At 53.0% G+C, this 14012-nt stretch overlaps 2 protein-coding genes across 2 annotated transcripts; one reads left to right on the forward strand and one right to left on the reverse strand.

The window, feature by feature from the left end:
• Positions 1-3686: 3686 nt before the first annotated feature.
• On the forward strand, positions 3687-5567 carry A1O1_07477 (serine/threonine protein kinase; the record flags this gene model as incomplete). The annotated part of the gene is made up of 1 exon (XM_007728345.1): positions 3687-5567. One exon carries the CDS (start codon positions 3687-3689, stop codon positions 5565-5567), a length of 1881 nt encoding a protein of 626 aa, XP_007726535.1.
• A 1178-nt stretch (positions 5568-6745) lies between these two features.
• Positions 6746-12460, reverse strand: A1O1_07478 (uncharacterized protein; the record flags this gene model as incomplete). Its single annotated transcript, XM_007728346.1, has 7 exons — positions 6746-9003; positions 9060-9761; positions 9864-10616; positions 10673-11645; positions 11701-11880; positions 11957-12159; positions 12217-12460. The coding sequence occupies 7 exons, from the start codon at positions 12458-12460 to the stop codon at positions 6746-6748; spliced, it is 5313 nt and encodes a 1770-aa protein (XP_007726536.1).
• Between the last annotated feature and the right edge of the window lie 1552 nt (positions 12461-14012).

The following is a 14012-nucleotide window of genomic DNA, read 5'->3' on the forward strand; positions in this document are numbered from 1 at the left end:
TAGACACCTTGCAGATGAAGGGGAAAATGCTCTGGCACTTATGCACAGTCTGCATCTCTGGACATGTCCACTGGGCCGCCAGCTGCATTAGACCACGCCGCTTCAAGGCGAGAGGGACGACGTGAGTGAGAAGCATCCTTTGTTGAAATTGCAATCGAAATTTTATATGTACACCGACAGTTGGGCGAAAAGAACCCATTCTCAACGGCAATGATGGTGAGTTTGCCGGACTTCCAGATATTGTGCACTGTAGATTGCAGCACCGGATGTATAATGTAACAATTGGCCCGTACACAATAAGATGAGACATCGGGAGACGAGCGGTACGTGATCTTGGCTTCGGTGCAAGTCCCGACTACTGCCAGTGCCCGATATGTTGTTGTGTTGGGCTGAAACAGCAACCCCTCGTCTCGCATAGTCTTCGAAACCGCCAGTGTCAGCGCCTTTGGGGACTCGGGAATTGCAGGAGATGAGTTGTTATGGCCTCAACAGCCAATCAGTCTCTGCGCTCTCACGTGCCATCCAGATAGCTGATGATGGTCGATAACAACAATCGTATCAATAGGAATGATACCCCTCAGCTTCATGTCGCTTGGTGGAAGGGATTGCTGATCAGACACATGTCAGCATATTGACAGGCCGCAGTTGCGTCGAGTTCTGCCACGCGTCTGTCTCGGTTCTCAGTGTCGGACTACTATTGGCAGCGTGTGAGACCATGCTGAGATCCCGAAACTGATGGAAACTGATGGAATGCGACATGTCCCAAGTCCCAGAGGATCGCCCGGAAATACTGGCCCCTGGATCCTATCAAAACATGGTCACATGACCTGACCCGGGGCTCCTGATGTCAGTGCTGGAAAAGGGTGCGATTTGCACCTCGTAGATACAATATTGTCAGGCTCCTCTGGATGTTCTCAATCCGCTGTTCAAGAGGGATTGAAGGACAACATTGCGTCCCTGTTGGCATTGATCTTGATGCTGTACAGAGTACAGAACATGTAGTCCCCTTTGGGCACGAGTCTGTTCTGCGGGGAACACCTAGGAACCGGATCCTAAGGAAGAAAGCCCCATCGTGAGCAATTAATACGAATGACATCTTTTCTCCTTGTTGGACTCCATCAATGAAATGAAGTCGACGGAAAATAACTCTAGGCACCCTCCGAGCCGAACAGGCCGATGTTGGCTGTGGGATGGTTGTTGTTACAAGGTGTATCCATACAGACACGGGAGCAATTATGTCGCACCGAATATGGCAGCTTAGCAGACTTTCAGAAAGCTGATGCGCGAGTCCTGCTGGTTGGCTCTTGTAAGGAGGTTTCAAAAGAAGAGAGACCAATGGCCCTCCCTCCATAGATGCAGCATGCTTTGCAGTGTCCTGTTCCTGTTTCTGCTGCGTTCTCTACCACTGCAGCCTTGAGGGGAGGACCCTGAGGGCTACGTGTTTGCGGGTCGGCCGTTTAGGAGCAGCGTCAGGCAGAGTACAGGGTGTTCTGTACTGTGGTAGGCTCGTGGTTACCATGGCGTGACTATTGGCTCAAGGACACGGAGAGGACAAAGCGTATAGCCGAAAGCGGAACACTGCTATCGCGGTGGAGGAACACTGGAGCTCCATCAGAGGATCGTGAGCGTAACACGTATGAACATGTCTTGGTTGAACTTGAGACGTTAGATCTTGGGCTGATCTGAATGCGGCCATCTCGAGCTCCAGCTGTGATGCCGTGATGGTTGAAGCCTTGTTTGCTACAGTGGCACTGCCAGCCAGCACCAAGAAATCCACCGTATGGCGCCATCCCTTTCAGGGTGCGGCGTGGAATGGAGCACGCAAGACGCGGGCAGCCTGGTAATTGTGGTCACGCTCTAGGAGGAAATTGCGTGGTGCAGCGGGAACAGAGGCCACTAGTCCTGAGGCAGCTTAGATCTGTAGCTTATGCAGAATAATGCATGACTAGTGGTTCTTCTAATAGGAGCATGGGAACAGGCATCAGAGACCAGCGACCCCACCATGCGCTTTCTCAATGGCCGTTCTATCTGCCCGCCAATTCCATGACCTTCCAATCGATCCGCGTGATTTGTCGAGTTGCTGCACGACCTTGCTGCCCTCCTGCGCTCGGTCCCTCGAAGCTCCAGGTCTGACACTGCTCATCGGTCCAGGCGCTGCTCGTTGTCCGGCGGCGTCGCGGCATAGGCTCCCAGGGCCTCTCTCTTAGTGGTGATTCCCCCCAGACTTGCTCAATCAATTAGCAACCCACTTATGCCAGGGGCCTGTTAGGCTACCGCTACTAAACCACTATGAGCTACTACGGCACCCACGGGACCCATCGCAGCGACAACAGGTGGCAGATACCGACACCGCCTCGCCGGCCGTAGGTAGTCTCGCATGCCAGTGTGAGTGTCCAGTCCTATCCAAGACCAAGACCAAGACCCAGACCCAGACCCGGACCCGAGACCCTCCCCATCTCCAGCTCTGCTATGTTTACCTCACTCTCCCTCCCATCTTATCGCCTCTGACTCTCACCGCACCTTCAATCCCATCCTTCTGCAATGTGATAAAGACAAGATCCTCGCGAGCTCTCATATCTTCTCTTACCTCCAAACATACCAAAGCCGTGTCTCTCCTTCGCCATTTCTCTACGTCTCGACGACCGTTCCTTCCTGCATTCCTCAGCTGTCACCGGGCGACACCTCACCCCACTGCTCTCACTCCCCACCTCCCCGACCTACAGAGTATACCACTCATACGACTCGGGCAAAGAGATCACAGTTGTACCTATAACTCTCCTATACCTTTGAGCTGTGTGCTGTGTTTGGATTGTCGGTGTTAAAACGTCTACCACTCTCTCGAGTCCTGTCGTCGCTGTCGAATCCTCGGCTTGCTGGGTGAACTCATCGTTGTGGTGCTCTTGGGCTTGCACCCCCGAGCTGTCACCACAATAACATCATCTTGCAACAAAGGAGCCCTCCAGTCCTTTGAGACAAAGGCGAATCGACCGTTCTCTCCTATACATCGATCCATCCGATCTGATTCTCGGTCACTCAACCCAGCATCGGTGGCATCTCCTGTGGCTGCCTGTTGAGAGCATTGTCCTCCCTGACACATCTACGCTCGCCTACCTTCTGCTCCACCTATACTACGAGTCTCCTTACCTGCAGCACTCTTCTCAACTCTCTCTATCCTCAACTCCTTCTCTCGCTATCCTTTGGCTCTGCCGGAACAAGACCCAGCCTATGACCATGACGCAATAAATCGACGCTCTTTACGCTATCAGTGCTTGTTCGACTGCACAACGGGCCTTGAGGCTCTGCGTCATCGATCAGCTCTCCTTTGTTTTACGTTCACGACCTATACCTCTCTATGAGCCTCTGACCACACACGACGACTGGGAGTTTCGCGGTTTCTCTCGACTAGGTGTTCTTACACATGATACGGGTGGTTGAAGATTTGAAGTTATACGGTGGATTTATGATTGGTGTCTCGGTTTCTGCATTCGACCTTGTCTTCTCCCATTGAGCACAGCTGCTCGCCCACGCTTCTCACAAATCCTTCCTGTCTATACGCCTGTGCAAACCTCTTCCGTGCCATCCCCCGTCGTTTCTATCAGGAGGGCAAAAGCATCTTGGTGGCGGACTTTGTCAAAAGCGAATAGACCACTTCTCCTCTCAGCTACACCTACCGCCATCGGTTCGTCATGGAGTGCATGAAAGATCGCTTCCGTAAGGATGAGTTGCTCGATGGCCGATTCAGGACCATTGCTCCCCTCAATCACGGCTCCTTTGGCATGGTCTTTCTGGCTGAGGACACTCGAACCGGAGAAGAGGTAGCTATCAAATGCTTGACCAAACCCTCGGTGGCAGCTCACACCAACTCGGTTTCGAGTGCAGATGAAGGTGCCGAAGAACTTGCCTGCCACGCCATCTTGAAGTATCATGATCATCTGGTCAACCTCATCCATCACTTCGAGACCAAGGCTCATACCTATCTGGTTCTGGAATACTGCTCTCAGGGAGATCTCTACGAAGCCATTCGTCTAGGCCATGGACCCCTTCAGACTGAACACGTTAGACGTTTCATGCTGCAGTTGATCAGCGCCGTCCACCACATGCACATTAACGGTCTATTCCACCGCGACATCAAGCCTGAGAACATTTTCCTGACCAATGACGGATCCTTGAAGCTCGGCGATTTCGGACTGGCCACTCGAAGCCTCTGGTCGTACGAGCCCTGTGTGGGAAGCGACCGATACATGGCACCGGAGCAGTATGATCCTGCTGGTAATGGCTACTCGCCGGCAAAGGCAGACATTTGGTCAATCGGGATTTGCTTGCTCAACGTCTTGTTCGCTAAGAACCCCTTTGTTACGCCAACCGAGTCGGACGTCCTCTTTGCTGATTACGTTCGAGACCGCCAGTCCTTGTTCGACATCTTCCCCGGCATGTCCCAAGATACCTTTGAGATCCTGTCCATTGCCATGGCCCTGGACCCTGCCAAACGTGACCTTGGGGCCCTGAAGCAAGCTGTCCTCCGCGCTGTCACTTTCACCACGGATGACGACTCTTTCGATGAGTTTTGCGCCGAGGAACGGGATGTCGTACGAGCCAGCGCCAACCGCGAGCCACTCCGTACCCCGTCACTCCAAAGCCCTCACATGGATGGCGAGTCGTTCCCATGGGCCAAGGCGTTGCACTCAAGCCCCCAGCGAAAGCAGCAACAACTGGCTTCTATTCCGGACATGTATGAAGAGGATCTTTTCGCTTCCGAGAAAAGCCTCAAGCTTGGTGAGTCCTGGTTTTCCGGTCACAATAACACGCCTTCCCTGTCATCGGTCTACGACTCGGCCTACGGCTCCTACAAGTCCATGGCAATCAAGCGCCCATCCCTCCGCCATCCACCGCAGGCCGACCCTGTACCTATCCCTCATTCTCTTCCTTCTCGCCCCTCGCGGCCCATCCCTACCATGTCTTCCGTCTTTGGTAAGAAGGATGATTTTGTGGCCAAGAGCTGGAGCGACATGTTCGAGGAGGATGAAGAGGAATTGGAGCGTGAATCCGCCTTGGATCTGCGTGGCGATCGGGCTTCCCGTGGCTGGAGCCATGAAAGCAACAAACGTCACCTCCCCGTTCCTCCTGGAGTTCTCACCGAGTCCAAGAGTCGGTCCTCCAGCAATGCTTTTCGCAGCCATACTCCCAAACCAACGTCGCCGACTAAACTTGGTCATGCTGCGAACGAGAATGATCCTTTCGCAGGGCGCGACCGTACACCTCGACATTCACCGAAGCAGATGCCAGTGGACAAATGGGCGGCTCTAGGTAATCGACGACGCAACCCTCAAGCGGAGACCGGGCCTCAATCCTGGAGTACCAAGAAACGCTCATTCACCACGGGTTCGCGCAAGAGGCCAACCAGCATGATAGGATTTGACCAGCAAGCTTCACAACGCCGGGACAGTCGAAGCAAAGCTCGACCGGCATATCTCAACCAAGATTGGCGTTCAGCTAGGGCGATCGACACGTCATCGGCAGATGAGGATGACCATGAGTGGGTTGGAGGATGGCACAACTTCCATTTGTGATAACTTTGGAACATGACTTATTGTCGGCTTTTTCTGAAGATGCCTGAGTGGCGCTGGTGACGTTTTGATTGAAGGGGATTTGCAGCTGGTTTTCTCTTGGTGGTTGCAGACCACGTGCACACATACTCTGATCACCCTCGTTTTTTGTCTGGGTTGGGACCTTGACACTGATGACTTGTGCAAATCAACACGGGTTTGTTTCTTGACGAGGTGTCACGGAGTGTACCAATAGTACTGAACAATATCTGGACAATCCATGGCTTTTGGCGTCCAACAGGCGGGAGTGGCTGGGGTATGTTTTCAACTGTCAGGAAGTTCAGAGACGGCATCATCCGACCAAAAAAAAGACAGGTTCAAGACCGGTTTCACCAAAAGGCGGGTTTGGAGAAGCAAAAAAATGGAACAGACGACAAGAAGATGGGTGCATTCAAAACTCGCAGCAATTCTCCCCGCGACAATGGGACTTTTGTATCTTATTGCTGTGGAATGCGAGAAAATGACATGTCGGTCAAGACCGAGTAGCTAGATTCGTTAGGTACTTGCTTGCCCCAAGCAGACTTTCGCCTTTCAAGAGTGAAGAATGGAAAATTATAACCCTCAGAATGGTTCCCATGTAGTCTTTTTGAATGAGCTACCACTGTATGGACGTAGTAGGACAGGCATATGCTACGTATATGGGTCTATCACAATTATAACAGACAAGACAGGGAAGTGTCTGTCTACTACCTCGCAGGGACTTGGTGGTTTCCATCTCCCAGACATGGCTCTACGAGGGGAGACGACGCAGCCAGATAACCAAACACATACATTATTATATATAGATTAGGTTGATGAGAAAGTTGAATGATCTAGCTTCTTGAGATTGCGACTGAGATTCAGCTCCATCCGTGTTTCCATGAACGAGTTTATTAGTATTTGAACCAGAGAGACTCAAGTCTACTTACTAGTAGACTGACTGACTGTTCTCCATTCCCGTTCTTCCCACGACATGAGATTCACGACACGAGATTCCGCCGATCGAATTGGACTTAGGAGTTGAACTGATTGACTACATACAATACAATACATTACATTATATTACATTACATGTAAGGAGAGTGAGAGGGAGAGAGAAGGGATGGGAAACGAGATCGATGCAGATGATACAGAAGAGAGAAGCAACCAATCCATCAATCAATTCAGTCGCTATCACTCAAGACCAGTGCGTCGTCGACGCTCGCGCCGGGCCCATTGCTCGTCGCGCGACTGGCCAAATGCGCCGAGGTGGTCGACGGGGTGGTGGTGGTGGTTGCGTCGAGACTATCCTCGTCGTCTTGATCGAAATCTTCTTCATCTTCTCGATCATCTTCGTCGTCTTCGTCTCCTTCGTCCTCGACGAGTTCATCTTCTGTGGTTTCTGGCCCTCGTCCTTGTCCTCGTTCTCGTTCTCGGTCTTGGCCATGGCCATGTTGGCCTTGTCGTTCCTCTTCCTCGGCGTATTCGTACTCGTATTCTTCTTCATACTCGTACTCTTCCTCGAGGTTGGATTCTTCTTCTTCTCCCTCTTCTTCGAGAAGGTCTTCATCGTCTTCGAGATCTTCCCTCTCGGCCTGGTCATGGTGTGCATCGCCACGGTACGGGGTCGGGTATGGATGCTGATACTGATATTGACCGTTAGAAGTGACTTCCACCTGCTCTTCCTCCTGGTGGTGGTCGTGGTAATCTGGAGCCGCTCTCTGAGTGGACTGATGATCAATATCTTCGACGAGTTCTTCATCTTCATCTTCCAAGATTTCTTCTTCTTCTTCACTTTGGTGTTCATCACCTTCGTCGACTTCGTCCTGCACAATCGAATTAGACTGGAGAAGGTCGTAAGGATTCCGACTCCGAGTCCGACTGGTCTTGGTCTGGTGAAGGTGCCGATGAGCTTGCACATGGACATTTGCACGTGCAGTTGTATCACCATCTCCATGTTCCGCTTCAGACCGCGGCCGCTTCGACGCATGATGATGTGCGCCGAGATCGACGTGACCAAAGGCATCTTGACCCTTTCGTCCTCCGCTGCTCCCCAGGTCTGGATCGATGTCTTCTTCTGCTTCTTCTTCGTCGTCATCATAGTGCGATCGTTTCTTTCCCAGCGTCGTCGTGTCAAATGATGTTGCTGATCGTCCACCGGATCGAGATGGATTGGTCGCACCCTGGGCACTAATATACCTCATCGCACTTCTCTTAGACATGGCGACGGGGATGTACTCGGAAGTCGACCGCAGAGGTCTCGTTGCTAGACCGTGAGCACCCGTGGCGCGAATCCGTCTTTCTGTCCGGGATAGACTCGTCCCAGGTTGATACTCGTAGCCATTCGTCGTAGCCAGACCATGAACACTTGTTGAAGGAGCATCAGCAGCAGTGGATGTAACAAGACTGCCGCCTCTCGTAGCATGACTGTCTCGACTCTTGCGGAATTCTTCCTCCTGCTCCATTTCCTTTTCGAGGCTGACTGTCTGCTCCTTGAACCATTCGGCTTGTTCGGCCATCGCCTGGCGCGCTTCTCGAATCTGCTTGAGAAAGTCGTCTGCACCGGTGGGAACGCTGGCCGTCGTCTTCGGCGCTGTTACTTCAGATGTCGGAGAGAAGACCATAGAAGGGGTGCTGCCGGCAACAGGAGGTGACGCCGCAACGGCGCTCGTAGTAGGAGAACTCTGCAAAGAGACAGACCCAGCAGGGCCCGTACGTCTGCTTGATTTAGCCAGGATGGCTTTTCTCTCTTCTTCCTGTCGGCGCTTTCGGAGGGCAACTGTCTCGGCGGTGTCCGGTATAATGGAGGTGTCGGGATCAATACCCATCGCCTTGAGTCGGAAGTAATCCGTGTGGGTTGTGTCGACCTTCTGAGCAGACGTTGACTGGCGCAAGTCATGGTTGCTGGCGGAGCGGCCCAGCGTCGATTTGGCCGAGAAGATCGAAAGGTGATGCGCCGGTCTGGACATGGTGGTTGCATGAAAGCTTGGGACAGGTGGCAGCGAGCTTCTGTCGGACACGTTGGACTCGGAGAATGTGCCCATCGTCCTTGATCTCTTGTGCCCTGGATTTGCAGGCGTCCCAGGGCCGGTCCCATTCTGCGAGACGACACTGCCGGACTGTGTTTGTCCAGAGAAACTCTTCCTCTTCTGACCAGCCACTTTGCCAGGTGCATGCTCAGATTGAACACTGCTGCTGTGTTTGGATCTTCGGGCTTCGGTGATCTGTTCCACCTCCTTCTGTAGGCGTTTGGTCTCCTGGGTGGCGCGAATGATTTCCTCCAATTCCTCTTCACTTCTCTTCCTGCGCTCCTGCTCGGCTCTCATCGTCTGGGCGAAAAGGTGGCGTCTGTTCCTGGCCCGCCGGTTGAGGCTGTTCTTCCACGCTCGTGTTCGCCAGATGTACCCGAATTTTCTCGCCAAAATCCGCGAGCGGATTGACGCTGTCGAGTGGTTAGCAAAATGGATAGATAAGTGAGAGATTGCCAAAAGTACTTACCGACAGCAGCATCATGAACCTCAATTTGATGCTGGTTGAATGCGGTCCGAATGAGATCAGGAAGCGTGTATTCAATATAATGCTGCATCAATCCATTCTTACGGAGCAATGCCACCTGGGCAAGATTGTCCACCAGTTGATCCCGATCTGCTTGAGTGAACTCAGGTTCGGCCGAAGGAGCAAGGGGAGACTGCGACGACACTGTGTTCTCCTGAGCTGCTTTCAAGGAAGAAGCGGGCTGTACCGAAGATTTGGGGGATGGCTCTGCTTGAGATGGAACGGGTTTGGCTGGGACGTGATCGGCAGACTTGGACGTGGGTAATTCGACAGGTGGAAATTTGAACCCTTCTGAAGGAGGTTTGGATGGTGCTTCGGAAGTCGATGGGGGCTGCGAGGAGAAGAAAGTTGGCGGTGGCGGAACGGTAGCTGTCGTTGTCGGCTTGAAGGAGAATGCTTCGGTGGTAGGTGGAGACGTGAGTGGTGATCTTGCTTCGTTGGATGTAGAATTGGCTTGAGGAGGCGCTGGGTTCTGTTGTGAAGCCTGTGGTGGGAAGGAAACCGTCGGCGCTGTAGGGAAACCAGTCTGTGGTGTGGCCAGGACTTTGGATGCTGGCTCGGCGGGTTTGGGGGCCTGGACAGCAGGCTGCGACGAATTGTCGAATGGAAATGGTGTTGCTGGTGAGCTGGCCTTTGGTTTTGACTCTGTTTGACGAGATGATTAGCAAGAAACACACAAACAGACTGGACATGTCTGGCGTCGATACGCATGTACAACGCAGCTTGCAACAGGAAATAGAAGCATACCTTCAGCTGGCCCCGAGGTGGCCGGAAAGACTGCGCGTGGGCCGAAAATAGGGGGAATAGCAGAAGACGAAGATGTGGCCACTGCCGGTGTGCTGGCCGCAGCAGCAGCCGTGGTGACTGTCTGTCCGAAATTGAAACCAGTGAAGGTCGGTGTTTTGACAGATTCGGCGCTCAGAGGAGGTGTCGAGGGGGCAGGACTGAACGAGGGCTCTTTCGGCGGGTGAGCGAAGCCTCCAAAACTGAACGGTTCAGCCTGCTGCTGCTGCTGCTGCTGCTGACCGGCGGCAGGTTTCCCAAATGCGGATGGCGAAGATGTTGAACCAAAGCCGACAGAAACACCGGAGCTGCCGAAGCCAGACGATCCGAAAGCTGTCGGTTGACCGAAACTCGTCGCTTGCCCGAAAGTCGAAGTCGACTTGTCCGCCGGTTTGCCAAAGACAGAAGAAGGGCCGGCTGCAACCTTCGGCGCGAATGACGAGGCTTCGGGATTGAGTGCAGATCCGAAGGGAGAAGACTTGACCGCACCATGAGTGGGTGTCGCTTTGGCTTCAGGGACGAACATGCTCTGGTCGTCTTCTCCAGCTGCGTCTGCATCATCTTCTGCGCCTTCTGGCTCGTCCTCCGGCTCTATGAGGCCCTGTCGAATCGCCTCAGCCACGGGCACGGCGTTGATCGCGGCGGTCAGTGTGCGGTGATAGCGTTTCTTTTCGACATAAGTGCGTGAGAACGACTGCCGATTGGGGATCGAGGATTCTGCGCAGACATCAGAAGTGGTTCTTGAACAATGTGTGGAGGATGGAAACACCCACGATCGAGAGAATGAGCACTGTTGGACGTCACGTCGAGATACTCGTCGCCGTTTTCGTCCGTGGCGAAGTAAAGATCGAGAGCGGCGCAGAAGTCCCTCGTCTCTCCTTCGGTGTCAAAGCCCAGGAAGTCTGTCACGTCCGCGAGACTCCAGTCTCTGGACTTGGATTGCTGTGCTGCCGGCGCGCTCTTACACGATCGCCATAACCCGTCCAAGGCGGCGAACCGAACGGGGGCAAAGTAGATCTCGGCCACGCACGCCATGATGTATGGCACGGCCGGTGACGAGAGGATGTTCCAAAAGGCTCCCACTTTACTCTGAGCGATTGCAAACGGCTCTGTAGGTCGCAGAGGGCCCTGTTCGAAAAGGGTGTTGCCTGCAGCCATGTACAGCTTGAGTGCTGTCTGCACCCTCTTGTCGTCCAGGAGACGCTTAGGCCAGGATTGAATGCGATCTTCGAGATCTGGATGCTGCGACTGGAGCTCGAAGATGATGCAGTACGCCCGGAACTCGCCTTCATTCGCGAAATTCACCCGTTGCCGATTGTCATCGTAGTAGTAAAGCAAGGAGAGCAGCGTGTTGTTGAGTTGCTCCCGTTCCTGGTGTGCGTCAAAGTGTTCACCCTCCATGAGATTGTCCGGGTTAGACAACTGATGAAGCGACAGGATATGGAATCTGGCTATCCGCTCGTAGCAGTCGACGGCGATCTTGACATCGTCCACGTTGGTGACTTGTTGGATGGAGAAGTCGTTTCGAATCCCGCGGGTCCTATCCCAAACAAATTTGTGGATGGTGGCTAGTCGTTCTTCGCCCCCAATCACCTTGTCGAGGAGATAGTCCAAAGTCTTTTGGAGGGTCGCCGGAGTGCGTATGTCAGAGGGAAGCTGTTCATCGTATCCGGCAGCAGACCGACGGAAGCGTTTCACCATGCGGTCCTCTGAAGGGATGTCCTTCCCGGTGTCTTCATTGTGGACCTGCACTCCCTGGTCAGCATTCGGCCGAGCAAGGTAGACATGACAATCTTTCGACCTTTTCCGCTTTGTCGACCATGTTCTGCACGATCCGTTCGACTCTTTCGAATTCCGGACACATTTCGGTACAGGTGCCGACGGGGGTAATGGCCTTGTCGAGACTCGTCTTCTTCTCCGGATCTGCAAGAAATCCATCGCGAATTGCCTTGGCCCTCTCCTTCTCTCGTTTTTGTTTGAGCTAGATGTGGATTCGTACGTTAGAAACCTATAGATAAGGCCGCGGTCAGCAAGACGTGGATTTTATCGCAACGCACCTCTTGGAACTTGGCGAACGCGGCGTTCATGAAGTCGCGATGGTTGGAGGGCGCAGGCGAGGATGGGCGAGAGGCTGGTGTCGACGACGGCGACGACGACTGCTGAGGATTAGGCGCATTGAAGGATTGCGACAGATAACCGCGTCCACGACTGCGTCCTCGCACACTGGGCGTGGAGGACACCGTAGTCGAGGCACCGCGCCCTTTCTCTGGGTTAGCAACCAACGGTTCAGTTTCGCTGAGAGACGAATAGAACCCACCTCTTCCTGACGGTGTGGATGTGCCATTTTCCGACCCTCTCTTGATCGTCCCTGTCCGCAGCTTTTGTAGTAGCCCGTCACCACCGGTGGTCGAGACATTTGCGCCGCCTCTACCTCGTCCGCGACTCGTGACAGACGGTCCTCGCGAACTACCGCGACCACGAGTGTTGGACAAAGACGAGGTCGCTCGTCCACCCCTTGTTGAGCTGCCACCGCGTTGACCGCGGGTGGACGGCGCAGACATCGGCACAGTTCTGGGCGATCAACATCGGAAGACTGTCATGACATAGTGTAGTCGTAGATGGAGGCAGAAGGAAAAAGCAGGATGAGACTTGGGGGTGTCGAATCTGCCAGACTGATGGAGGAGACCAAGAGGAGATGGGTTTTTCGTGGGTAGGTAGTGAGGACGAGGAGCGACGCCGGTGAACGAGATGTTGAATTGATGTTGGCGGGTAGTAGTCGACAGGGAGTAGAGGTTTGGGAATGTCGCTTCATCAACAGTCCATGTTCGAGTTGATGCCACGGCGACTGACTGAACTGGCACTTGGATTCAATTGTCCGCAGCGCAGGCAAATATTTAATTGGTGGAGATGGTGAAGGGGAGAATACAACACTACTAACTACTGCTAACTAGTAAGCTTAACATGGCCAGCCTAAGGACCCTAACTTAGCCTACCACAGCCTAAGGTCGCCGCCTATCAGATACTAATATACCTAAGGTGCCCTCTTAAGCCTAGGGAGCCTAAGCCTAAGCCTCCTAGGCTCCTTAGGCCTAGGGTAGCCCCTTTAGGGTTCTCCAGGCCTTGGGAGCCTTATAAGGTGGATGTTAAAACTCTCGGGTCATCATGCTGGTCGATTGGGGACGCATTATCTAGGTAAACCCATATCCAACATATAAACAAGTCTACAGTAGTATGTAAGGTATATACTCTGTACTTAGGTAGGTACCTACCTAGTATTCAACTGAAGCCTCTCTTCTCTATAAGCGCCTTTGCTGCTTAGGAAACAAGGAATCTTCCACACCTTGACACTCCAACATCTAAAAACATATCACTCCTGGAGGACAACACAACACCCGACTCTAATTAAATCGATGTACCGTCCAAGAGTCATCGTCTTCAATCGTCAATCAACTTGATTTGAAACTTCTTTTGTATCTCATCTAAATGACAAACAACACCCGGAATGTGCATCTCAATCTCTCACTGCCATGGCATGGCGCCTTGTCTTGTGACGGATACCAGAAACCAGAAACCAGAAACCAGAAACAAAAACAGAACAAACCAGAACAGGTGCGCTCGCCGAAACCGAAACACAAAGATTCCCCGGGAAAATGAGTGCATGACAGTCTCGTCTGGCCTCCACAAAATCTGGAATAAAATTCGCATGGTCGGCATCGAGGGTTCCATCATCAACCATCAGACTCTCCGACGCAACTCAGCATTACCACGCCAATCAAAGCTTTTTTGGCCCGGAATTGTGCTTGCTCCCTGTTGTCCTATTGTTTCATCAGACCTGGAAAGAAAAAAGCACGCCGTCGATGGAGAAGGCGGAGCCGAAAACAAAGAGACCCCCAGTATCAAGAAGAAAATCATATCGGAATGGCGTGCTCAATGCTCAATGCAGAATTGCCCCGACTGACTGACTGACTGACGCTGGCAATACGCAATGAAGCAGAAACTCGTCAATCGACCGGCAAGGCGAGCCTGAAGAAGGCCACTTCACATTGCATCAAACATTGTCATCACGCATACCCACCATCACCGACCAACCGACCGGACACGGGGATTTTTGGC

Source organism: Capronia coronata (genome assembly GCF_000585585.1).
Source record: "Capronia coronata CBS 617.96 chromosome Unknown acBCG-supercont1.6, whole genome shotgun sequence".
NCBI classification, from domain to species: Eukaryota; Fungi; Ascomycota; class Eurotiomycetes; order Chaetothyriales; family Herpotrichiellaceae; genus Capronia; species Capronia coronata.